Here is a 25,196-nt window from a genome sequence, read left to right as displayed (position 1 = left end):
GTAGGGCTCTGGGGGGGTCTACAGAATGGGGCTCTAGGGGATCTACAGTGTAGGTCACTGGGGGATCTACTGCGTAGGGCTCTGGGGGATCTACAGTGTAGGGCTCTGGGGGGGTCTACAGAATGGGGCTCTAGGGGATCTACAGTGTAGGTCACTGGGGGATCTACTGCGTAGGGCTCTGGGGGATCTACAGTGTAGGGCTCGGGGTGGGAGGGGGATCTACAGCGTAGGGCTCTGGGTGGGAGGGGGATCTACAGCGTAGGGCTCTGGGGGGGGATCTACAGCGTAGAGCTCAGATGGATCTGTCGGGAACAGATGGATCTGTCAGGCTCAGATGGATCTGTCGGGCTCAGATGGTTTTGATGGATCCATAGGGCTCTGGGGGATCCATTGGGCTCTGGGAGATCCATTGGGCTCTGGGGGATCCATTGGGCTCTGGGGGATCTATTGGGCTCTGGGGGATCTATTGGGCTCTGGGGGCTCTATTGGGCTCTGTAATGCTCTGATGGCTCTGGAGGATCCATTCTGCTCTGATGGATCTATAGGGCTCTGATATCTGAGGGATGTATGGGGCTCTGGGGGATCCGTATGGCTCTGGGAGAGTCGTAGTGCTCTGAGGAATGTATAGGGCTCAGAGATCTGAGGGATGTATATGGCTCTGATGGATCTGTATGGCTCTGTGAGATCCGTAGTGCTTTGGGGGAGTCGTAGCGCCCTGGGGGATCTACAGTACAGGGCTCTGGGGGATCTGTAGGGCTCTGGGGGATCTACAGTATAGGACTCTGGGGGGGATCTACAGTATAGGGCTCTGGGGGATCTACAGTATAGGGCGCTGGGGGGGGTCTACAGTATAGGGCTCTGGGGGGGGGGGGGGGGTTCTACATTATAGGGCTCTGGGGGATCTGTAAGGCTCTGGGGGATCTACAGTATAGAGCACAGGGGGATCTGTAGGGCTCTGGGTGATCTACAGCGTAGGGCTCTGGGGGATCTACAGCATAGGGCTCTGGGGGATCTACAGCATAGGGCTCTGGGGGATCTACAGCATAGGGCTCTGAGGGATCTACAGCGTATGGCTCTGGGGGATCTGTAGGGTTCTGGGGGATCTGTAGGGCTCTGGGCGATCTACATTGTAGGGCTCTGGGGGATCGACAGTGTAAGGCTCAGAAGGATCTGTAGGGCTCAGATGGATATGTATGGCTCAGATGGATCTGTCGGGCTCAGATGGATCTGTTGGGCTCTGAGGGATCTATTGGGCTCTGGGGGATCTATCGGGATTGGGGTATCCATAGGGCTCTGGGGGATCTATCGGGCTCTGGGGGATCCATAGGGCTCTGGGGGAACGACTGGTTGAATCCAGTCTCCTGTCTACAGACCAGTAGCCTGGTGGGACCAGTCTCCTTTCTACAGACCAGTAGCCTGGTGGAATCCAGTCTCCTGTGTACAGACCAGTAGCCTGGTGGGACCAGTCTGCTGTCTACAGACCAGTAGCCTGTTCTATAGTGTTCTACCCTATTCCCCTATATTTGCCATGCAAATGAACTGAATCGCCAAAAGAACATTTCCACTGCGTTTCAGTCCTGCCACAGAAGGACCAGCTTACATCATGTCAGTATTTCTCTCATTAACACAGGTGTGAGTGTTGACAAGGCTGGAGATCACTCTGTCATGCTGATTGAGTTCGAATAACAGAATTTTAAGCTTCAAAAGGAAGGTGGTGCTTGGAATCATTGTTCATCCTCTGTCAACCATGGTTACTTGCAAGGAAACACGTGCCGTCTTCATTGCTTTGCACAAAAAGTGCTTCACAGGCAAGGATATTACTGCCAGTAAGATTGCACCTAAATCAACCATTTATTAGATCATCAAGAACATCAAGGAAAGCGGTCCAATTGTTGTGAAGAAGGCTTCAGGGCACCCAAAAAGTCCAGCAAGCGCCAGAACCGTCTCCTAAAATTGATTCAGCTGCAGGATCTGGGCACCACCAGTACAGAGCTTGCTCAGGAATGGCAGCAGGCAGGTGTGAATGCATCTACACGCACAGTGAGGCGAAGACTTTTGGAGGATGGCCTGGTGTCAAGAAGGGCAGCAACGAAGCCACTTTTCTCCAGGAAAAACATCAGGGACAAACTGATATTCTGCAAAAGGTACAGGGATTGGACTGCTGATGACTGGGGTAAAGTCGTTTTCTCTGATGAATCCCCTTTCCGATTGTTTGGGGCATCCTGAAAAAAGCTTGTCCGGAGAAGACAAGGTGAGAGCTACCATCAGTCCTGTGTCATGCCAACAGTATGTGGGGTTGCTTCTCAGCCAAGGGTGTGGGTTCACTCACAATTTTGCCTAAGAACACAGCCATGAATAAAGAATGGTACCTACACATCCTCTGAGAGCAACTTCTCCCAACCATCCAGAACAGTTTGGTGACTAACCATGCCTTTTCTAGCATGATGGACACCTTTCCATAAGGCAAAAGTGATAACTAAGTGTCTCGGGGAACAAAACATCAATATTTTGGGTCCATGGCCAGGAAACTCCCCAGACCATAATCCCAATTGTGGTCAATATTTAAGAGGCGGGTGGACAAACCAAAACCCACAAATTCTGACAAACTCCAAGCATTGATTAGGAAAGAATGGGCTGCCATCAGTCAGGATGTGGCCCAGAAGTTAATTGACAGCATGCCAGGGCAGATTGTAGAGGTCTTGAAAAAGAAGGTTCAACACTGCAAATATTGACTCTTTGCATCAACTTCATGTAATTGTCAATAAAATCCTTTGACACTTATGAAATGCTTGTAATTATACTTCAGTATTCCATAGTAACGTCTGACAATATTATATAAAGACACTAAAGCAGCAAACTTTGTGAAAAGTAATATTTGTTTAATTCTCAAAACTTTTGGCCATGACTGTACTATATAGGGAATAGGGTCCCATAGGGCTCTGGTCTAAAGGAGTGCACTATATAGGGAATAGGGCTCTGGTCTAAAGGAGTGTACTATATAGGGAATAGGGCTCTGGTCTAAAGGAGTGCACTATATATAGGGAATAGGGCTCTGGTCTAAAGTAGTGCACTATATATAGGGAATAGTGTGCCATAGGGCTCTGGTCTAAAGTAGTGCACTATATAGGAAATAGGGTGCCATAGGGCTCTGGTCTAAAGTAGTGCACTATATAGGGAATAGGGCTCTGGTCTAAAGTAGTGCACTATATATAGGGAATAGGGTGTCATAGGGCTCTGGTCTAAAGTAGTGCACTATATAGGGAATAGGGTGTCATTTGGCAGGCAGACAGAATGTGTAAAGTACCAACCTTGTGCCAAGAGGACGATGCCCGCCACTATGATGACCAGGATGATGAGAAGCTTGGCTGCAGTGAAGAAGTTCTGGACATAGCTGGCTAGCTTCACACTGAGACAGTTCACCAACACTATCATAACTGTAGGGGGAGGAAGGGGAGGAAGGAGAGGAGGAATATTTTATTAATCCATTCGAGACAGAAGTTGGTCTTCTGCTGTAGCCAAGCCCTCCGACACACACACACACACACACACACACACACACACACACACACACACACACACACACACACACACACACACACACACACACACACACACACACACACACACACACACACACACACCCACACACACACACACGAGGCTGGAACAATGGGCAGTACAGAACTAGTGTACTGCTAGTGTAGTGCCTTGGGATCAGTTTAGGGGTTGAAAGCCTGGTGAGCAGTCTAGGGGTTAAGAGCCTTGCTCAAGTGAACAACAACAGTTGATGGTATCTAGGAGGAGGAGCAGGAGGCGGAGGAGGCGGGAGGAAGAGAAGGAGGAGGAGGAGAAAAGGGGAAAAGGAGGAGGAGGAGAACACAAGGCAGGAAGAGGACGGTGGGGGCCAAGTCATGACTTTTTAAAATTAATCTTTACTCGATCCCAGGCATCCTCTCTTCTCAAAAGGCATTGGAGAAGAAGGTCAGAGGGGAGGGACCTTGGATCTTCTCCTCCAATATGATTGGAAAGAAAATTGAGATGAATTAATTAAGTCCATTCAGGAAGTGCATGCCAATTGTTTTCTATTGGGATTTTTCATAATTATAGAACTATTTACACTCACATATGCACGCTGCAGCCAGGCACTTGGTGACCACAATGGGAGGAGTGCATCCTGGGTAGAACGGCGTGGAGGCATACTCTGCGAAGCTCAGGGCGATGATGGCGAAGGAGGAGGGCTTTAGGACCATGATGGTGCTCCATGAGTAGAGGTAGGCCATCACTGACCCAAAGGCCTCCATCAGGTATGGGTATTCCCCTCCAGACTTAGTGATCATGGTGCCCAGCTCCGCGTAGCACAGCGCCCCTGCAGGCAGACAGGCAGGCTCAGAGACAGGCAGTTAGCTGACACTAGTCCTGCTTCAGGGGATTTCCTTCAAGGGATTTCCTTTCACATGGTTGTCTAGGTCTTAATTGACTAGTTAGGAACTCACCTGGTTGTCTAGGTCTTAATTGATCAATCAAATCAAATGTTATTAGTCACATGCGCAGTGAAATCTTTACTTACGAGCCCCTAACCGACAGTGCAGTTAAAAAAAAATGGTGTGGAGAGGGGGATCAATGTGGATAGTCTGGGTAGCCATTTGACTAGATTTTCAGGAGTCTTATGGCTTGAGGGTAGAAGCTGTTTAGAAGCCTCTTGGACCTAGACTTGGTGCTCCGGTACCGCTTGCCATGTGATAGCAAAGAGAACAATCTATGACTAGGGTGGCTGGAGTCTTCAACAATTTTCAGGGCCTTCTTCTGACACCGCCTGGTATAGAGGTAATGGATGGCAGGAAGCTTGGCCCCAGTGATGTACTGGGCCGTTCGCACTACCCTCTGTACCAGGCAGTGATGCAACCAGCATTGATGCTCTTGATGGTGCAGATGTAGAACTTTTTGAGGATCTGAGGACCCATGCCAAATCTTTTCTGTCCACTGAGGGGGAATGGATTTTTTCGTGCCCGCCTCACGACGGTCATGGTGTACTTGGACCATGATAGTTTGTTGGTGATGTGGACGCCAAGGAACTTGAAGCTCTCAACCTGTTCAACTGCAGCCCCGTCAATGAGAAATGGGGCATGCTCGGTCCTCTTTTTCCTGTAGTCCACAATCATCTCCATCTCCTTGATTACGCTGAGGGAGAGGTTGTTGTCCTGGCACCACACGGCCAGGTCTCTGACTTCCTCCCTGTCTCGTTGTTGTCAGTGATCAGGCCTACCACTGTCGTGTCATCGGCAAACGTAATGATGGTGTTGGAGTTGTGCCTGGCCATTCAGTCATGAGTGAACAGGGAGTACAGGAGGGGGCTGAGCATGCACCCCTGAGGCTCCCCTGTGTTGAGGATCAGCGTGGCGGATGTATTGTTACCTGCCCTTACCACCTGGGGGGGCGGCCCGTCAGGAAGTGCAGGATCCAGTTGCAAAGGGAGGTGTTTAGTCCCAGGGTCCTTAGCTTATTGATGAGCTTCGAGGGCACTATGGTGTTGAACCCTGAGCTGTAGTCAATGAATAGCATTCCCACATAGGTTGTTTCTATTGTCCAGGTGGGAAAGGGCAGTGTGGAGTGCAATAGAGACTGCATCATCTGTGGATCTGTTGGGGCAGTATGGAAATTGGAGTGGGTCTAGGGTTTCTGGGATGATGGGATGATGGTTGACGTGATCCATGACCAGCTTTTCAAATAACTAAATGGCTACAGATGTGAGTGCTATGGGTCTGTAGTCATTGAGGCAGGTTACCTTAGTGTTCTTGGGCACAGGCACTATGGTGGTCTGCTTAAAACATGTTGGTATTACAGACTCAGAATGTGGTCATCCTGTCTGGGTTGGCGCCCCCCCCCCCCCTTAAGTTGTGCCGTGGCGGAGGTCTTTGTGGGCTATACTCAGCCTTGTCTCAGGATGGTATGTTGGTGGTTGAAGATATCCCTCTAGTGGTGTGGGGGCTGTGCTTTGGCAAAGTGGGTGGGGTTATATCCTTCCTGTTTGGCCCTGTCCGGGGGTGTCCTCGGAGTGGGCCACAGTGTCTCCTGACCCCTCCTGTCTCAGCCTCCAGTATTTATGCTGCAGTAGTTTATGTGTCGGGGGGCTAGGGTCAGTTTGTTATATCTGGAGTACTTCTCCTGTCCTATTCGGTGTCCTGTGTGAATCTAAGTGTGCGTTCTCTAATTCTCTCCTTCTCTCTTTCTCTCTCTCGGAGGACCTGAGCCCTAGGACCATGCCCCAGGACTACCTGACATGATGACTCCTTGCTGTCCCCAGTCCACCTGGCTGTGCTGCTGCTCCAGTTTCAACTGTTCTGCCTTATTATTATTCAACCATGCTGATCATTTATGAACATTTGAACATCTTGGCCATGTTCTGTTATAATCTCCACCCGGCACAGCCAGAAGAGGACTGGCCATCCCACATATGCTCTCTCTAATTCTCTCTTTCTTTCTCTCTCTCGGAGGACCTGAGCCCTAGGACCATGCCCCAGGAATACCTGACATGATGACTCTTTGCTGTCCCCAGTCCACCTGACTGTGCTGCTGCTCCAGTTTCAACTAATGCTATGCTGGTCATTTATGAACATTTGAACATCTTGACCATGTTTTGTTATAATCTCCACCCGGCACAGCCAGAAGAGGACTGGCCACCCCACATAGCCTGGTTCCTCTCTAGGTTTCTTCCTAGGTTTTGGCCTTTCTAGGGAGTTTTTCCTAGCCACCGTGCTTCTTCACCTGCATTGCTTGCTGTTTGGGGTTTTAGGCTGGGTTTCTGTACAGCACTTTGAGATATCAGCTGATGTACGAAGGGCTATATAAAATAAATTTGATTGATTGATTGACTCGGACAGGGAGAGATTGAAAATGTCAGTGAAGACACTTACTAGTTGATCAGTGCATTCTCGCAGTACACGTCCTGGTAGTCCATCTGGCCCTGTGGCCAAGTGAATGTTGACCTGTCTAAAGGTCTTACTCACATCAGCTGCGAAGAGCATGATCACACAGTCTTCCAGTATAGCTGGTGCTCGCATGCATGTTTCAGTGTTATTTACCTCGAAGCGAGCATAGAAGTAGTTTAGCTCGTCCGGTAGGCTTGTGTCACTGGGCAGCTCTCGGCTGTGCTTCCCTTTGTAGTCTGTCATGGTTTGCAGGCCCTGCGGGATTTCTTATAAGCTTCCGGGTTAGAGTCCCACTCCTTGAAAGCGGCAGCTCTACCCTTTAGCTCAGTGCGGATGTTGCCTGTAATTCTTGGTTTCTGGTTGGGGTATGTACGTACTGTCACTGTGGGGACAACGTCATCGATGCACTTATTGATGAAGCCAATGATGAAGCCAATTGCACATTTAACATGTTGATAGAAATTAGGTAAAAATGATTTAAGTTTCCCTGCATTAAAGTCCCAGGCCACTAGGAGCACCGCCTCTTGGTGAGCAATTTCTTGTTTGCTTATGGCGGAATACAGCTCAATCAATGCTTTCTTGGTGCCAGCCTCTGACTGTGGTGGTATGTAAACAGCTACAAAGAATATAGACGAAAACTCTCTCGGTAGGTAATGTGGTCTGCAGCTTATCATGAGAAACTCTACCTCGGGTGAGCAATGGCTCGAGACGTCCTTAGATATCGTGCACCATCTGTTGTTTACAAAAATACATAGTCCGCCACCCCTTGTCTTACCAGACGCCGCTGTTCTATCCTGCCGGTACAGCAGGGTTCATGTTGGGAGAGGAATTCCCTCCTAGACTCATCATAACTCAGCAGGGTTCATGTAATGAGAGGAATTCCCTCCTAGCCTCTTAATAACTCAACAGGGTTCATGTTGGGAGAGGAATTCCCTCCTAGCCTCTTAATTTTTTATTTATTTTATTTTATTTCACCTTTATTTAACCAGGTAGGTTAGTTGTCAATTACAACTGCGACCTGGCCAAGATAAAGCGTAGCAATTCGACACATACAACAACACAGTTACACATGGACTAAACAAAACATACAGTCAATAATACAGTAGAACAAAATAAAACAAAAAGTCTATATACAGTGACTGAAAATTAGGTAAGTTAAGGAAATAAATAGGCCATGGTGGCGAAGTAATTAAACACTGGAATGATAGATCGGCAGAAGATGAATGTGCAGGTAGAGACTGGGGTGCAAAGGAGCTAAATAAATAAATGCCAGTATGGGGATGAGGTAGATAGATAGATGGGCTGTTTACAGATGGGCTATGTACAGGTGTAGTGATCTGTAAGCTGCTCTGACAGCTGGTGCTTAAAGCTAGTGAGGGAGATGTGAGTCTTCAGCTTCAGAGATTTTTGCAATTCGTTCCAGTCATGGGCAGCAGAGAACTGTAAGGAAAGACGACCAAAGGAATAATTGGTTTTGGGGGTGACCAGTGAGATATACCTGCAGGAGCGAGTGCTGCTATGGTGACCAGCGAGCTGAGATAATGCGGGGCTTTACCAAGCAGAGACTTGTAGATAACCTGTAGCCAGTGGGTTTGGCTACGAGTATGAAGCGAGGGCCTACCAACGAGAGAGTACAGGTCGCAATGGTGCGTAGTGATGGGGCTTTGGTGAGAAAAACGGATGGCACTGTGATAGACTGCATCCAGTTTGTTGAGTAGAGTGTTGGAGGCTATTTTATAGATGACATCACCGAAGTCGAGGATCGGTAGAATGGTCAGTTTTACGAGGGTATGTTTGGCAGCATGAGTGAAGGATGCTTTGTTGCGATATAGGAAGCCGATTCTAGATTTAATTTTGGACTGGAGATGCTTAATGTGAGTCTGGAAGGAGAGTTTACAGTCTAACCAGACACCCAGGTATTTGTAGTTGTCCACGTATTCTAAGTCAGAGCCGTCCAGAGTAGTGATGCTGGACGGGCGAGCAGGTGCGGGCAGTGATCGATTGAATAGCATGCATTTAGTTTTACTTGCGTTTAAGAGCAGTTGGAGGCCACGGAAGGAGAGTTGTGTGGCATTGAAGCTCGTCTGGAGGTTAGTTAACACAGTGTCCAAGGAGGGGCTAGAAGTATACAGAATGGTGTCGTCTGCTAAGAGGTGGATCAGAGAATCACCAGCAGCAAGAGCAACATCATTGATGTATACAGAAAAGAGTCGGCCCGAGAATTGAACCCTGTGGTACACACATAGAGACTGTCAGAGGTCCAGACAACAGGCCCTCCAATTTGACGCACTGAACTCTATCAGAGAAGTAGTTGGTAAACCAGACAAGGCAATCATTTGAGAAACCAAGGCTGTCGAGTCTGCCAATAAGAATGTTGTGATTGACAGAGTCGAAAGCCTTGGCCAGGTCGATGAATACGGCTGCACAGTAATGTCTCCTATCGATGGCGGTTAAGATATCGTTTAGAACCTTGAGCGTGGCTGAGGTGCACCCATGACCAGCTCTGAAACCAGATTGCATAGCGGAGAAGGTATGGTGGGATTCGAAATGGTCAGTAATCTGTTTGTTGACTTGGCTTTCGAAAACCTTAGAAAGACAGGGTAGGATAGATATAAGTCTGTAGCAGTTTGGGTCTAGAGTGTCACCCCCTTTGAAGAGGGGGATGACCGCGGCAGCTTTCCAATCTTTGGGAGGTTGAACAGGCTAGTAAAAGGGGTTGCAACAAATTCGGCAGATCATTTTAGAAAGAGGGGGTCCAGATTGTCTAGCCCGGCTGATTTGTAGGGGTCCAGATTTTGCAGCTCTTTCAGAACATCAGCTATCTGGATTTGGGTAAAGGAGAAATGGTGGGGGCTTTGGCGGGGTGCTGTGGAGGGTGCCGGGCAGTTGACCGGGGTAGGGGTAGCCATGTGGAAAGCATGGCCAGCCGTAGAAAAATGCTTATTGAAATTCTCAATTATAGTGGATTTATCAGTGGTGAGCAGCTGGGAGGAGGTGCTCTTATTCTCCATGGACTTTACAGTGTCCCAGAAAATTTTTGAGTTGGTACTAGAGGATGCAAATTTCTGTTTGAAAAAGCTTGCCATAGCTTTTCTGACTTTTTTATTTGTTCCTAACGAATTAATTAATAATTAATAACTCAGCAGGGTTCATGTTAGTTGCACTATGTCCATGTTTCTGTTTACTGGTTTGGGGGGATTGAACACACTGACACAATCCTTCTCACAGTCAGTATGCCTCCCAAAGGGAACCCTATTCCCGATATAGTGCACTACTTTAGACCAGAGCCCTATGGCACCCTATTCCCTATATATAGTGCACTACTTTAGACCAGAGCCCTATGGCACCCTATTCCCTAAATATAGTGCACAACTTTAGACCAGGACCCTATGGGGGACCACGACCCATAGGGTTAGGGTGCCATAGGGATGCAGTTCCAGTTCTTCTCACACGGAGCCCTTCTCACTTGGTCATTCCTGATTTAGGAGATTCCTATGATTCTTTCCGACTGGTTAGAGATTACCCAGGATAGGGTTAATCAGGTAATCTATCTCAGTTTATGGTGTCATTTAGTGTCTGGTTAGAGATTACCCAGGATAGGGTTAATCTGGTAATCTATCTCAGTTTATGGTGTCATTTAGGTTCTGGTTAGAGATTACCCAGGTCAGATCAGGTAATGTGTGTGTCCTCACCCACTGTAGCCTGTGTGTGTGTGTGTGTCTCCTCACCCAGTGTAGCCTGTGTGTGTGTGTCTCCTCACCCAGTGTAGCCTGTGTGTGTCTGTCTCCTCACCCAGTGTAGCCTGTGTGTGTGTGTCTCCTCACCCAGTGTAGCCTGTGTGTGTGTGTCTCCTCACCCAGTGTAGCCTGTGTGTGTCTGTCTCCTCACCCAGTGTAGCCTGTGTGTGTCTGTCTCCTCACCCAGTGTAGCCTGTGTGTGTGTGTCTCCTCACCCAGTGTAGCCTGTGTGTGTGTGTGTCTCCTCACCCAGTGTAGCCTGTGTGTGTGTCCTCACCCAGTGTAGCCTGTGTGTGTGTCCTCACCCAGTGTAGCCTGTGTGTGTCTGTCTCCTCACAAAGTGTAGCCTGTGTGTGTGTGTCTCCTCACCCAGTGTAGCCTGTGTGTGTGTGTCTCCTCACCCAGTGTAGCCTGTGTGTGTGTGTCTCCTCACCCAGTGTAGCCTGTGTGTGTGTGTCTCCTCACCCAGTGTAGCTAGCACCCCGCAGGCGGCCCAGACACACAGACAAGGTCCTACGGCTCCCGTTTCCAGCAGCACTGCCTTAGGGGAGATGAAGATGCCGGAGCCGATCATGGTTCCTACGATCAGACAGATCCCACTCAAAAGGCCCACCTGCAGAGAGAGACAGGAAGTGGTTATGACAACTTCCTGAGAGGGTGATACAGGCGGTAGAACCAGCGATTAAACCCCCGTCTCCTGTTGGGGAGCTTTGTATGTGAATGTTTTACCACTCAACCATGTGTCTTAATGTTCAATATATATATATACAGTGCCTTGCGAAAGTATTCGGCCCCCTTGAACTTTGCGACCTTTTGCCACATTTCAGGCTTCAAACATAAAGATATAAAACTGTATTTTTTTGTGAAGAATCAACAACAAGTGGGACACAATCATGAAGTGGAACGACATTTATTGGATATTTCAAACTTTTTTAACAAATCAAAACTGAAAAATTGGGCGTGCAAAATTATTCAGCCCCTTTACTTTCAGTGCAGCAAACTCTCTCCAGAAGTTCAGTGAGGATCTCTGAATGATCCAATGTTGACTTAAATGACTAATGATGATAAATACAATCCACCTGTGTGTAATCAAGTCTCCGTATAAATGCACCTGCACTGTGATAGTCTCAGAGGTCCGTTAAAAGCGCAGAGAGCATCATGAAGAACAAGGAACACACCAGGCAGGTCCGAGATACTGTTGTGAAGAAGTTTAAAGCCGGATTTGGATACAAAAAGATTTCCCAAGCTTTAAACATCCCAAGGAGCACTGTGCAAGCGATAATATTGAAATGGGAGGAGTATCAAACCACTGCAAATCTACCAAGACCTGGCCGTCCCTCTAAACTTTCAGCTCATACAAGGAGAAGACTGATCAGAGATGCAGCCAAGAGGCCCATGATCACTCTGGATGAACTGCAGAGATCTACAGCTGAGGTGGGAGACTCTGTCCATAGGACAACAATCAGTCGTATATTGCACAAATCTGGCCTTTATGGAAGAGTGGCAAGAAGAAAGCCATTTCTTAAAGATATCCATAAAAAGTGTCGTTTAAAGTTTGCCACAAGCCACCTGGGAGACACACCAAACATGTGGAAGAAGGTGCTCTGGTCAGATGAAACCAAAATTGAACTTTTTGGCAACAATGCAAAACGTTATGTTTGGCGTAAAAGCAACACAGCTAAACACACCATCCCCACTGTCAAACATAGTGGTGGCAGCATCATGGTTTGGGCCTGCTTTTCTTCCGCAGGGACAGGGAAGATGGTTAAAATTGATGGGAAGATGGATGGAGCCAAATACAGGACCATTCTGGAAGAAAACCTGATGGAGTCTGCAAAAGACCTGAGACTGGGACGGAGATTTGTCTTCCAACAAGACAATGATCCAAAACATAAAGCAAAATCTACAATGGAATGGTTCAAAAATAAACATATCCAGGTGTTAGAATGGCCAAGTCAAAGTCCAGACCTGAATCCAATCGAGAATCTGTGGAAAGAACTGAAAACTGCTGTTCACAAATGCTCTCCATCCAACCTCACTGAGCTCGAGCTGTTTTGCAAGGAGGAATGGGAAAAAAATTCAGTCTCTCGATGTGCAAAACTGATAGAGACATACCCCAAGCGACTTACAGCTGTAATCGCAGCAAAAGGTGGCGCTACAAAGTATTAACTTAAGGGGGCTGAATAATTTTGCACGCCCAATTTTTCAGTTTTTGATTTGTTAAAAAAGTTTGAAATATCCAATAAATGTCGTTCCACTTCATGATTGTGTCCCACTTGTTGTTGATTCTTCACAAAAAAATACAGTTTTATATCTTTATGTTTGAAGCCTGAAATGTGGCAAAAGGTCGCAAGGTTCAAGGGGGCCGAATACTTTCGCAAGGCACTGTATATATATATATTATTTTTATGGAATAAAATATGTCCTGTGTCACCACTCAATCAATGACTGACAGGCCCATGACAGTGTTTATAAACACAGTGTAGTGTGAGTTAGTGAGTAGTTAACTCAATGAGTCCCACTGTCAGGCCGGCGTGATTTAGGACTTCTGGTTAACTCAATGAGTCCCACTGTCAGGCCGGCGTGATTTAGGACTTCTGGTTAACTCAATGAGTCCCACTGTCAGGCCGGCGTGATTTAGGACTTCTGGTTAACTCAATGAGTCCCACTGTCAGGCCGGCGTGATTTAGGACTTCTGGTTAACTCAATGAGTCCCACTGTCAGGCCGGCGTGATTTAGGACTTCTGGTTAACTCAATGAGTCCCACTGTCAGGCCGGCGTGATTTAGGACTTCTGGTTAACTCAATGAGTCCCACTGTCAGGCCGGCGTGATTTAGGACTTCTGGTTAACTCAATGAGTCCCACTGTCAGGCCGGCGTGATTTAGGACTTCTGGTTAACTCAATGAGTCCCACTGTCAGGCCGGCGTGATTTAGGACTTCTGGTTAACTCAATGAGTCCCACTGTCAGGCCGGCGTGATTTAGGACTTCTGGTTAACTCAATGAGTCCCACTGTCAGGCCGGCGTGATTTAGGACTTCTGGTTAACTCAATGAGTCCCACTGTCAGGCCGGCGTGATTTAGGACTTCTGGTTAACTCAATGAGTCCCACTGTCAGGCCGGCGTGATTTAGGACTTCTGGTTAACTCAATGAGTCCCACTGTCAGGCCGGCGTGATTTAGGACTTCTGGTTAACTCAATGAGTCCCACTGTCAGGCCGGCGTGATTTAGGACTTCTGGTTAACTCAATGAGTCCCACTGTCAGGCCGGCGTGATTTAGGACTTCTGGTTAACCCAATGAGTCCCACTGTCAGGCCGGCGTGATTTAGGACTTCTGGTTAACTCAATGAGTCCCACTGTCAGGCCGGCGTGATTTAGGACTTCTGGTTAACCCAATGAGTCCCACTGTCAGGCCGGCGTGATTTAGGACTTCTGGTTAACTCAATGAGTCCCACTGTCAGGCCGGCGTGATTTAGGACTTCTGATTAACTCAATGAGTCCCACTGTCAGGCCGGCGTGATTTAGGACTTCTGGTTAACTCAATGAGTCCCACTGTCAGGCCGGCGTGATTTAGGACTTCTGGTTAACTCAATGAGTCCCACTGTCAGGCCGGCGTGATTTAGGACTTCTGGTTAACCCAATGAGTCCCACTGTCAGGCCGGCGTGATTTAGGACTTCTGGTTAACTCAATGAGTCCCACTGTCAGGCCGGCGTGATTTAGGACTTCTGGTTAACTCAATGAGTCCCACTGTCAGGCCGGCGTGATTTAGGACTTCTGGTTAACTCAATGAGTCCCACTGTCAGGCCGACGTGATTTAGGACTTCTGGTTAACCCAATGAGTCCCACTGTCAGGCCGGAGTGATTTAGGACTTCTGGTTAACTCAAAGAGTCCCACTGTCAGGCCGGCGTGATTTAGGACTTCTGGTTAACTCAATGAGTCCCACTGTCAGGCCGGAGTGATTTAGGACTTCTGGTTAACCCAATGAGTCCCACTGTCAGGCCGGCGTGATTTAGGACTTCTGGTTAACTCAATGAGTTCCACTGTCAGGCCGGCGTGATTTAGGACTTCTGGTTAACTCAATGAGTCCCACTGTCAGGCCGGCGTGATTTAGGACTTCTGGTTAACTCAATGAGTCCCACTGTCAGGCCGGCGTGATTTAGGACTTCTGGTTAACTCAATGAGTCCCACTGTCAGGCCGGCGTGATTTAGGACTTCTGGTTAACTCAATGAGTCCCACTGTCAGGCCGGCGTGATTTAGGACTTCTGGTTAACTCAATGAGTCCCACTGTCAGGCCGGCGTGATTTAGGACTTCTGGTTAACTCAATGAGTCCCACTGTCAGGCCGGCGTGATTTAGGACTTCTGGTTAACCCAATGAGTCCCACTGTCAGGCCGGCGTGATTTAGGACTTCTGGTTAACTCAATGAGTCCCACTGTCAGGCCGGCGTGATTTAGGACTTCTGGTTAACTCAATGAGTCCCACTGTCAGGCCGGCGTGATTTAGGACTTCTGGTTAACTCAATGAGTCCCACTGTCAGGCCGGCGTGATTTAGGACTTCTGGTTAACTCAATGAGTCCCACTGTCAGGCCGGCGTGATTTAGGACTTCTGGTTAACTCAATGAGTCCCACTGTCAGGCCGGCGTGATTTAGGACTTCTGGTTAACTCAATGAGTCCCACTGTCAGGCCGGCGTGATTTAGGACTTCTGGTTAACTCAATGAGTCCCACTGTCAGGCCGGCGTGATTTAGGACTTCTGGTTAACTCAATGAGTCCCACTGTCAGGCCGGCGTGATTTAGGACTTCTGGTTAACTCAATGAGTCCCACTGTCAGGCCGGCGTGATTTAGGACTTCTGGTTAACTCAATGAGTCCCACTGTCAGGCCGGCGTGATTTAGGACTTCTGGTTAACCCAATGAGTCCCACTGTCAGGCCGGCGTGATTTAGGACTTCTGGTTAACTCAATGAGTCCCACTGTCAGGCCGGCGTGATTTAGGACTTCTGGTTAACTCAATGAGTCCCACTGTCAGGCCGGCGTGATTTAGGACTTCTGGTTAACTCAATGAGTCCCACTGTCAGGCCGGCGTGATTTAGGACTTCTGGTTAACTCAATGAGTCCCACTGTCAGGCCGGCGTGATTTAGGACTTCTGGTTAACTCAATGAGTCCCACTGTCAGGCCGGCGTGATTTAGGACTTCTGGTTAACTCAATGAGTCCCACTGTCAGGCCGGCGTGATTTAGGACTTCTGGTTAACTCAATGAGTCCCATTGTCAGGCCGGCGTGATTTAGGACTTCTGGTTAACTCAATGAGTCCCACTGTCAGGCCGGCGTGATTTAGGACTTCTGGTTAACTCAATGAGTCCCACTGTCAGGCCGGCGTGATTTAGGACTTCTGGTTAACTCAATGAGTCCCACTGTCAGGCCGACGTGATATAGGACTTCTGGTTAACCCAATGAGTCCCACTGTCAGGCCGGAGTGATTTAGGACTTCTGGTTAACTCAATGAGTCCCACTGTCAGGCCGGCGTGATTTAGGACTTCTGGTTAACTCAATGAGTCCCACTGTCAGGCCGGCGTGATTTAGGACTTCTGGTTAACTCAATGAGTCCCACTGTCAGGCCGGCGTGATTTAGGACTTCTGGTTAACTCAATGAGTCCCACTGTCAGGCCGGCGTGATTTAGGACTTCTGGTTAACTCAATGAGTCCCACTGTCAGGCCGGATTGATTTAGGACTTCTGGTTAACCCAATGAGTCCCACTGTCAGGCCGGCGTGATTTACGACTTCTGGTTAACTCAATGAGTCCCACTGTCAGGCCGGCGTGATTTAGGACTTCTGGTTAACCCAATGAGTCCCACTGTCAGGCCGGCGTGATTTAGGACTTCTGGTTAACTCAATGAGTCCCACTGTCAGGCCGGCGTGATTTAGGACTTCTGGTTAACCCAATGAGTCCCACTGTCAGGCCGGCGTGATTTAGGACTTCTGGTTAACTCAATGAGTCCCACTGTCAGGCCGGCGTGATTTAGGACTTCTGGTTAACTCAATGAGTCCCACTGTCAGGCCGGCGTGATTTAGGACTTCTGGTTAACTCAATGAGTCCCACTGTCAGGCCGACGTGATTTAGGACTTCTGGTTAACCCAATGAGTCCCACTGTCAGGCCGGAGTGATTTAGGACTTCTGGTTAACTCAAAGAGTCCCACTGTCAGGCCGGCGTGATTTAGGACTTCTGGTTAACTCAATGAGTCCCACTGTCAGGCCGGAGTGATTTAGGACTTCTGGTTAACTCAATGAGTCCCACTGTCAGGCCGGCGTGATTTAGGACTTCTGGTTAACTCAATGAGTCCCACTGTCAGGCCGGCGTGATTTAGGACTTCTGGTTAACTCAATGAGTCCCACTGTCAGGCCGGCGTGATTTAGGACTTCTGGTTAACCCAATGAGTCCCACTGTCAGGCCGGCGTGATTTAGGACTTCTGGTTAACTCAATGAGTCCCACTGTCAGGCCGGCGTGATTTAGGACTTCTGGTTAACCCAATGAGTCCCACTGTCAGGCCGGCGTGATTTAGGACTTCTGGTTAACTCAATGAGTCCCACTGTCAGGCCGGCGTGATTTAGGACTTCTGGTTAACTCAATGAGTCCCACTGTCAGGCCGGCGTGATTTAGGACTTCTGGTTAACTCAATGAGTCCCACTGTCAGGCCGGCGTGATTTAGGACTTCTGGTTAACTCAATGAGTTCCACTGTCAGGCCGGCGTGATTTAGGACTTCTGGTTAACTCAATGAGTCCCACTGTCAGGCCGGCGTGATTTAGGACTTCTGGTTAACTCAATGAGTCCCACTGTCAGGCCGGCGTGATTTAGGACTTCTGGTTAACTCAATGAGTCCCACTGTCAGGCCGGCGTGATTTAGGACTTCTGGTTAACTCAATGAGTCCCACTGTCAGGCCGGCGTGATTTAGGACTTCTGGTTAACTCAATGAGTCCCACTGTCAGGCCGGCGTGATTTAGGACTTCTGGTTAACTCAATGAGTCCCACTGTCAGGCCGGCGTGATTTAGGACTTCTGGTTAACCCAATGAGTCCCACTGTCAGGCCGGCGTGATTTAGGACTTCTGGTTAACTCAATGAGTCCCACTGTCAGGCCGGCGTGATTTAGGACTTCTGGTTAACTCAATGAGTCCCACTGTCAGGCCGGCGTGATTTAGGACTTCTGGTTAACTCAATGAGTCCCACTGTCAGGCCGGCGTGATTTAGGACTTCTGGTTAACTCAATGAGTCCCACTGTCAGGCCGGCGTGATTTAGGACTTCTGGTTAACTCAATGAGTTCCACTGTCAGGCCGGCGTGATTTAGGACTTCTGGTTAACTCAATGAGTCCCACTGTCAGGCCGGCGTGATTTAGGACTTCTGGTTAACTCAATGAGTCCCACTGTCAGGCCGGCGTGATTTAGGACTTCTGGTTAACTCAATGAGTCCCACTGTCAGGCCGGCGTGATTTAGGACTTCTGGTTAACTCAATGAGTCCCACTGTCAGGCCGGCGTGATTTAGGACTTCTGGTTAACCCAATGAGTCCCACTGTCAGGCCGGCGTGATTTAGGACTTCTGGTTAACTCAATGAGTCCCACTGTCAGGCCGGCGTGATTTAGGACTTCTGGTTAACCCAATGAGTCCCACTGTCAGGCCGGCGTGATTTAGGACTTCTGGTTAACTCAATGAGTCCCACTGTCAGGCCGGCGTGATTTAGGACTTCTGGTTAACTCAATGAGTCCCACTGTCAGGCCGGCGTGATTTAGGACTTCTGGTTAACTCAATGAGTCCCACTGTCAGGCCGGCGTGATTTAGGACTTCTGGTTAACTCAATGAGTCCCACTGTCAGGCCGGCGTGATTTAGGACTTCTGGTTAACTCAATGAGTCCCACTGTCAGGCCGGCGTGATTTAGGACTTCTGGTTAACTCAATGAGTCCCACTGTCAGGCCGGCGTGATTTAGGACTTCTGGTTAACTCAATGAGTCCCACTGTCAGGCCGACGTGATTTAGGACTTCTGGTTGACTCAATGAGTCCCACTGTCAGGCCGGCGTGATTTAGGACTTCTGGTTAACTCAATGAGTCCCACTGTCAGGCCGGCGTGATTTAGGACTTCTGGTTAACTCAATGAGTCCCACTGTCAGGCCGGCGTGATTTAGGACTTCTGGTTAACCCAATGAGTCCCACTGTCAGGCCGGCGTGATTTAGGACTTCTGGTTAACTCAATGAGTCCCACTGTCAGGCCGGCGTGATTTAGGACTTCTGGTTAACTCAATGAGTCCCACTGTCAGGCCGGCGTGATTTAGGACTTCTGGTTAACTCAATGAGTCCCACTGTCAGGCCGGCGTGATTTAGGACTTCTGGTTAACTCAATGAGTCCCACTGTCAGGCCGGCGTGATTTAGGACTTCTGGTTAACTCAATGAGTTCCACTGTCAGGCCGGCGTGATTTAGGACTTCTGGTTAACTCAATGAGTCCCACTGTCAGGCCGGCGTGATTTAGGACTTCTGGTTAACTCAATGAGTCCCACTGTCAGGCCGGCGTGATTTAGGACTTCTGGTTAACTCAATGAGTCCCACTGTCAGGCCGGCGTGATTTAGGACTTCTGGTTAACTCAATGAGTCCCACTGTCAGGCCGGCGTGATTTAGGACTTCTGGTTAACTCAATGAGTCCCACTGTCAGGCCGACGTGATTTAGGACTTCTGGTTAACCCAATGAGTCCCACTGTCAGGCCGGCGTGATTTAGGACTTCTGGTTAACTCAATGAGTCCCACTGTCAGGCCGGCGTGATTTAGGACTTCTGGTTAACCCAATGATTCCCACTGTCAGGCCGGCGTGATTTAGGACTTTTGGTTAACCCAATGAGTCCCACTGTCAGGCCGGCGTGATTTAGGACTTCTGGTTAACTCAATGAGTCCCACTGTCAGGCCGGCGTGATTTAGGACTTCTGGTTAACTCAATGAGTCCCACTATCAGGCCGGCGTGATTTAGGACTTCTGGTTAACTCAATGAGTCCCACTGTCAGGCCGGCGTGATTTAGGACTTCTGGTTAACTCAATGAGTCCCACTGTCGTGATTTAGGACTTCTGGTTAACTCAATGAGTCCCACTGTCAGGCCGGCATGATTTAGGACTTCTGAATCCCTTTTAAACATGCTGTGAGTCCGTAGATACCCACCATTTGTCTGTGTGTTAACGGGGAAGGAGCTAGAGGGGGGTTTTTAAGACAAGCACAGGTCCCCAAACGTCACAGGGGACGTATTTTTTACAGAATCTATAGAGTCAGAATGACGCACACAAAACAAAAAAAAAACGGGGAAAATGTGACAATTAATCTTCATATCACTGGAAAATTCCTCAATAAACTATTGAGAGGTACTGACCCTGGGTTCCTGAGAGCCTCACGGTGTAAACTACAGAATGAAGCAGTAGTTCTATTGAGAGGTACTGACCCTGGGTTCCTGAGAGACTCACGGTGTAAACTACAGAATGAAGCAGTAGTTCTATTGAGAGGTACTGACCCTGGGTTCCTGAGAGCCTCACGGTGTAAACTACAGAATGAAGCAGTAGTTCTATTGAGAGGTACTGACCCTGGGTTCCTGAGAGCCTCACGGTGTAAACTACAGAATGAAGCAGTAGTTCTATTGAGAGGTACTGACCCTGGGTTCCTGAGAGACTCTCGGTGTAAACTACAGAATGAAGCAGTAGTTCTATTGAGAGGTACTGACCCTGGGTTCCTGAGAGACTCACGGTGTAAACTACAGAAAGAAGCAGTAGTTCTATTGAGAGGTACTGACCCTGGGTTCCTGAGAGCCTCACGGTGTAAACTACAGAATGAAGCAGTAGTTCTATTGAGAGGTACTGTCCCTGGGTTCCTGAGAGCCTCACCATGTAAACTACAGAATGAAGCAGTAGTTCTACTGAGAGGTACTGACCAGTAAACAGCTTCCTAACATTCCTCAGTCAGTTAAGATACTGTTGTCAGAGTCACTCAGTAACCCTGTGCACTAAAACAGGACTATGCATTTACAGCTACCATACAAAGGCCTTGTACACAAGCCAGGATGATTGATGTTGGTCACTCGAATAGCTTATGTACTTGTAGCAAGCGAGAACACAAATGGAACCAGAATGCAATGTCATACTTGATCAGTTTTCACATGAATGGAACCAGAATACAATGTCATACTTCATTTGTGGTATTGTTATATTTGAAGAGCAAAATAATGATTTTTACTTCACGTCCAAAGATTTATCAAACAGACAATTGGGATACATGTTTTTGGTAAATGTCCCAGGTTGATCTAGTCTGGTTTATTATTATCTGATGTGGTAAATGTCCCAGGTTGATCTAGTCTGGTTTATTATCTGATGTGGTAAAGGTCCCAGATTGATCTAGTCTGGTTTATTATCTGATGTGGTAAAGGTCCCAGATTGATCTAGTCTGGTTTATTATTATCTGATGTGGTAAAGGTCCCAGATTGATCTAGTCTGGTTTATTATCTGATATGGTAAAGGTCCCAGATTGATCTAGTCTGGTTTATTATCTGATGTGGTAAAGGTCCCAGATTGATCTAGTCTGGTTTATTATTATCTGATGTGGTAAAGGTCCCAGATTGATCTAGTCTGGTTTATTATCTGATGTGGTAAAGGTCCCAGATTGATCTAGTCTGGTTTATTATCTGATGTGGTAAAGGTCCCTGATTGATCTAGTCTGGTTTATTATCTGATGTGGTAAAGGTCCCAGATTGATCTAGTCTGGTTTATTATTATCTGATGTGGTAAATGTCCCAGATTGATCTAGTCTGGTTTATTATCTGATGTGGTAAAGGTCCCTGATTGATCTAGTCTGGTTTATTATCTGATGTGGTAAATGTCCCAGGTTGATCTAGTCTGGTTCATTATCTGATGTGGTAAAGGTCCCAGATTGATCTAGTCTGGTTTAGTATTATCTGATATGGTAAAGGTCCCAGATTGATCTAGTCTGGTTTATTATCTGATGTGGTAAAGGTCCCAGATTGATCTAGTCTGGTTTAGTATTATCTGATATGGTAAAGGTCCCAGATTGATCTAGTCTGGTTTATTATTATCTGATGTGGTAAAGGTACCAGATTGATCTAGTCTGGTTTATTATCTGATGTGGTAAAGGTCCCAGATTGATCTAGTCTGGTTTATTATTATCTGATGTGGTAAAGGTCCCTGATTGATCTAGTCTGGTTTATTATTATCTGATGTGGTAAAGGTCCCAGATTGATCTAGTCTGGTTTATTATCTGATGTGGTAAAGGTCCCAGATTGATCTAGTCTGGTTTATTATCTGATGTGGTAAATGTCCCAGGTTGATCTAGTCTGGTTTATTATCTGATGTGGTAAAGGTCCCAGATTGATCTAGTCTGGTTTATTATTATCTGATGTGGTAAATGTCCCAGGTTGATCTAGTCTGGTTCATTATCTGATGTGGTAAAGGTCCCAGATTGATCTAGTCTGGTTTATTATTATCTGATGTGGTAAAGGTCCCAGGTTGATCTAGTCTGGTTTATTATTATCTGATGTGGTAAAGGTCCCAGAATGATCTAGTCTGGTTTATTATCTGATGTGGTAAAAGGTCCCTGGTTGATCTAGTCTGGTTTATTATCTGATGTGGTAAAGGTCCCAGATTGATCTAGTCTGGTTTAGTATTATCTGATGTGGTAAAGGTCCCAGATTGATCTAGTCTGGTTTAGTATTATCTGATGTGGTAAAGGTCCCTGATTGATCTAGTCTGGTTTAGTATTATCTGATGTGGTAAAGGTCCCAGATTGATCTAGTCTGGTTTAGTATTATCTGATATGGTAAAGGTCCCAGATTGATCTAGTCTGGTTTATTATCTGATGTGGTAAAGGTCCCAGATTGATCTAGTCTGGTTTAGTATTATCTGATATGGTAAAGGTCCCAGATTGATCTAGTCTGGTTTATTATTATCTGATGTGGTAAAGGTACCAGATTGATCTAGTCTGGTTTATTATCTGATGTGGTAAAGGTCCCAGATTGATCTAGTCTGGTTTATTATTATCTGATGTGGTAAAGGTCCCTGATTGATCTAGTCTGGTTTATTATTATCTGATGTGGTAAAGGTCCCAGATTGATCTAGTCTGGTTTATTATCTGATGTGGTAAAGGTCCCAGATTGATCTAGTCTGGTTTATTATCTGATGTGGTAAATGTCCCAGGTTGATCTAGTCTGGTTTATTATCTGATGTGGTAAAGGTCCCAGATTGATCTAGTCTGGTTTATTATTATCTGATGTGGTAAATGTCCCAGGTTGATCTAGTCTGGTTCATTATCTGATGTGGTAAAGGTCCCAGATTGATCTAGTCTGGTTTATTATTATCTGATGTGGTAAAGGTCCCAGGTTGATCTAGTCTGGTTTATTATTATCTGATGTGGTAAAGGTCCCAGAATGATCTAGTCTGGTTTATTATCTGATGTGGTAAAAGGTCCCTGGTTGATCTAGTCTGGTTTATTATCTGATGTGGTAAAGGTCCCAGATTGATCTAGTCTGGTTTAGTATTATCTGATGTGGTAAAGGTCCCAGATTGATCTAGTCTGGTTTAGTATTATCTGATGTGGTAAAGGTCCCTGATTGATCTAGTCTGGTTTAGTATTATCTGATGTGGTAAAGGTCCCAGATTGATCTAGTCTGGTTTAGTATTATCTGATGTGGTAAAGGTCCCAGATTGATCTAGTCTGGTTTATTATCTGATATGGTAAAGGTCCCTGGTTGATCTAGTCTGGTTTATTATCTGATATGGTAAAGGTCCCTGATTGATCTAGTCTGGTTTATTATTATCTGATGTGGTAAAGGTCCCTGGTTGATCTAGTCTGGTTTATTATCTGATATGGTAAAGGTCCCTGATTGATCTAGTCTGGTTTATTATCTGATGTGGTAAAGGTCCCAGGTTGATCTAGTCTGGTTTATTATCTGATATGGTAAAGGTCCCAGATTGATCTAGTCTGGTTTATTATTATCTGATGTGGTAAAGGTACCAGATTGATCTAGTCTGGTTTATTATCTGATGTGGTAAAGGTCCCAGATTGATCTAGTCTGGTTTATTATTATCTGATGTGGTAAAGGTCCCAGATTGATCTAGTCTGGTTTATTATTATCTGATGTGGTAAAGGTCCCAGATTGATCTAGTCTGGTTTATTATTATCTGATGTGGTAAAGGTACCAGATTGATCTAGTCTGGTTTATTATTATCTGATGTGGTAAAGGTCCCTGGTTGATCTAGTCTGGTTTATTATCTGATGTGGTAAAGGTCCCTGATTGATCTAGTCTGGTTTATGATTAGCTGATGTGGTAAAGGTCCCAGATTGATCTAGTCTGGTTTATTATCTGATGTGGTAAAGGTCCCAGATTGATCTAGTCTGGTTTATTATTATCTGATGTGGTAAAGGTCCCAGATTGATCTAGTCTGGTTTATTATCTGATGTGGTAAAGGTCCCAGATTGATCTAGTCTGGTTTATTATCTGATGTGGTAAAGGTCCCTGATTGATCTAGTCTGGTTTATGATTAGCTGATGTGGTAAAGGTCCCAGATTGATCTAGTCTGGTTTATTATCTGATGTGGTAAAGGTCCCAGATTGATCTAGTCTGGTTTATTATTATCTGATGTGGTAAAGGTCCCAGATTGATCTAGTCTGGTTTATTATTATCTGATGTGGTAAAGGTCCCTGGTTGATCTAGTCTGGTTTATTATCTGATGTGGTAAAGGTCCCAGATTGATCTAGTCTGGTTTATTATTATCTGATGTGGTAAAGGTCCCAGATTGATCTAGTCTGGTTTATTATTATCTGATGTGGTAAAGGTCCCAGATTGATCTAGTCTGGTTTATTATTATCTGATGTGGTAAAGGTCCCAGATTGAGCTAGTCTGGTTTATTATCTGATGTGGTAAAGGTCCCAGATTGATCTAGTCTGGTTTATTATCTGATGTGGTAAAAGGTCCCAGATTGATCTAGTCTGGTTTATTATCTGATGTGGTAAAGGTCCCAGATTGATCTAGTCTGGTTTATTATTATCTGATGTGGTAAAGGTCCCAGATTGATCTAGTCTGGTTTATTGTTATCTGATGTGGTAAAGGTCCCAGATTGCTGTTCTGAGAGGAATAATTTTTACAGAGAGAGCCAGTGAGACGGAGTCTGCGTATGAAATGGCACCCTGTTTTCTACACAGGGATTAGGGTTCCACTTGGGACACACTGGGATCAGTGAGTTCAATGAGTGTGGAACAGACTACAGCAGGGTTAAAACGGGGGGATAGAGGTTGGTACCGGCTGACACTGTAGTTAAAGCTGTCTGCTCTGGGCTGGCTGGCTGGCTGGCTGGCTGGCGGATTACAGTAATGATCGTGAGAGCCATTGGAGATCCTATGCTGCGAAACTCTACTCAGGCTCCCTCTCTGTCAGACACACACATTAGGGTGACAACATGAACATAAATTACAATGTTGAAGCTCATTTACTGCATTTCTATACG

At 46.8% G+C, this 25,196-nt stretch overlaps 1 protein-coding gene across 2 annotated transcripts in view; it reads right to left on the bottom strand.

Moving 5' to 3' along the window:
• LOC110510618 (b(0,+)-type amino acid transporter 1-like) overlaps nt 1-25,196 on the bottom strand; it is a 70,378-nt gene that overhangs the window by 22,976 nt on the left and 22,206 nt on the right. For both annotated transcript variants that reach the window (XM_036981666.1, XM_036981667.1), the window contains exons 3-5: nt 11,129-11,276; nt 4,124-4,366; nt 3,309-3,434 (exon numbers count right to left, since the gene is read on the bottom strand). In XM_036981666.1, the coding sequence (XP_036837561.1) occupies nt 3,309-3,434; nt 4,124-4,366; nt 11,129-11,276 (517 nt within the window). The remainder of the gene's footprint in view (nt 1-3,308; nt 3,435-4,123; nt 4,367-11,128; nt 11,277-25,196) is intronic.

The sequence above is a fragment of the Oncorhynchus mykiss genome, chromosome 6, assembly GCF_013265735.2.
Source record: "Oncorhynchus mykiss isolate Arlee chromosome 6, USDA_OmykA_1.1, whole genome shotgun sequence".
In the NCBI taxonomy this organism is placed as follows: domain Eukaryota; kingdom Metazoa; phylum Chordata; class Actinopteri; order Salmoniformes; family Salmonidae; genus Oncorhynchus; species Oncorhynchus mykiss.
The sequence above is the reverse complement of the archived record's forward strand: the minus strand, read 5'-3'. Positions and strand labels throughout refer to the sequence as shown.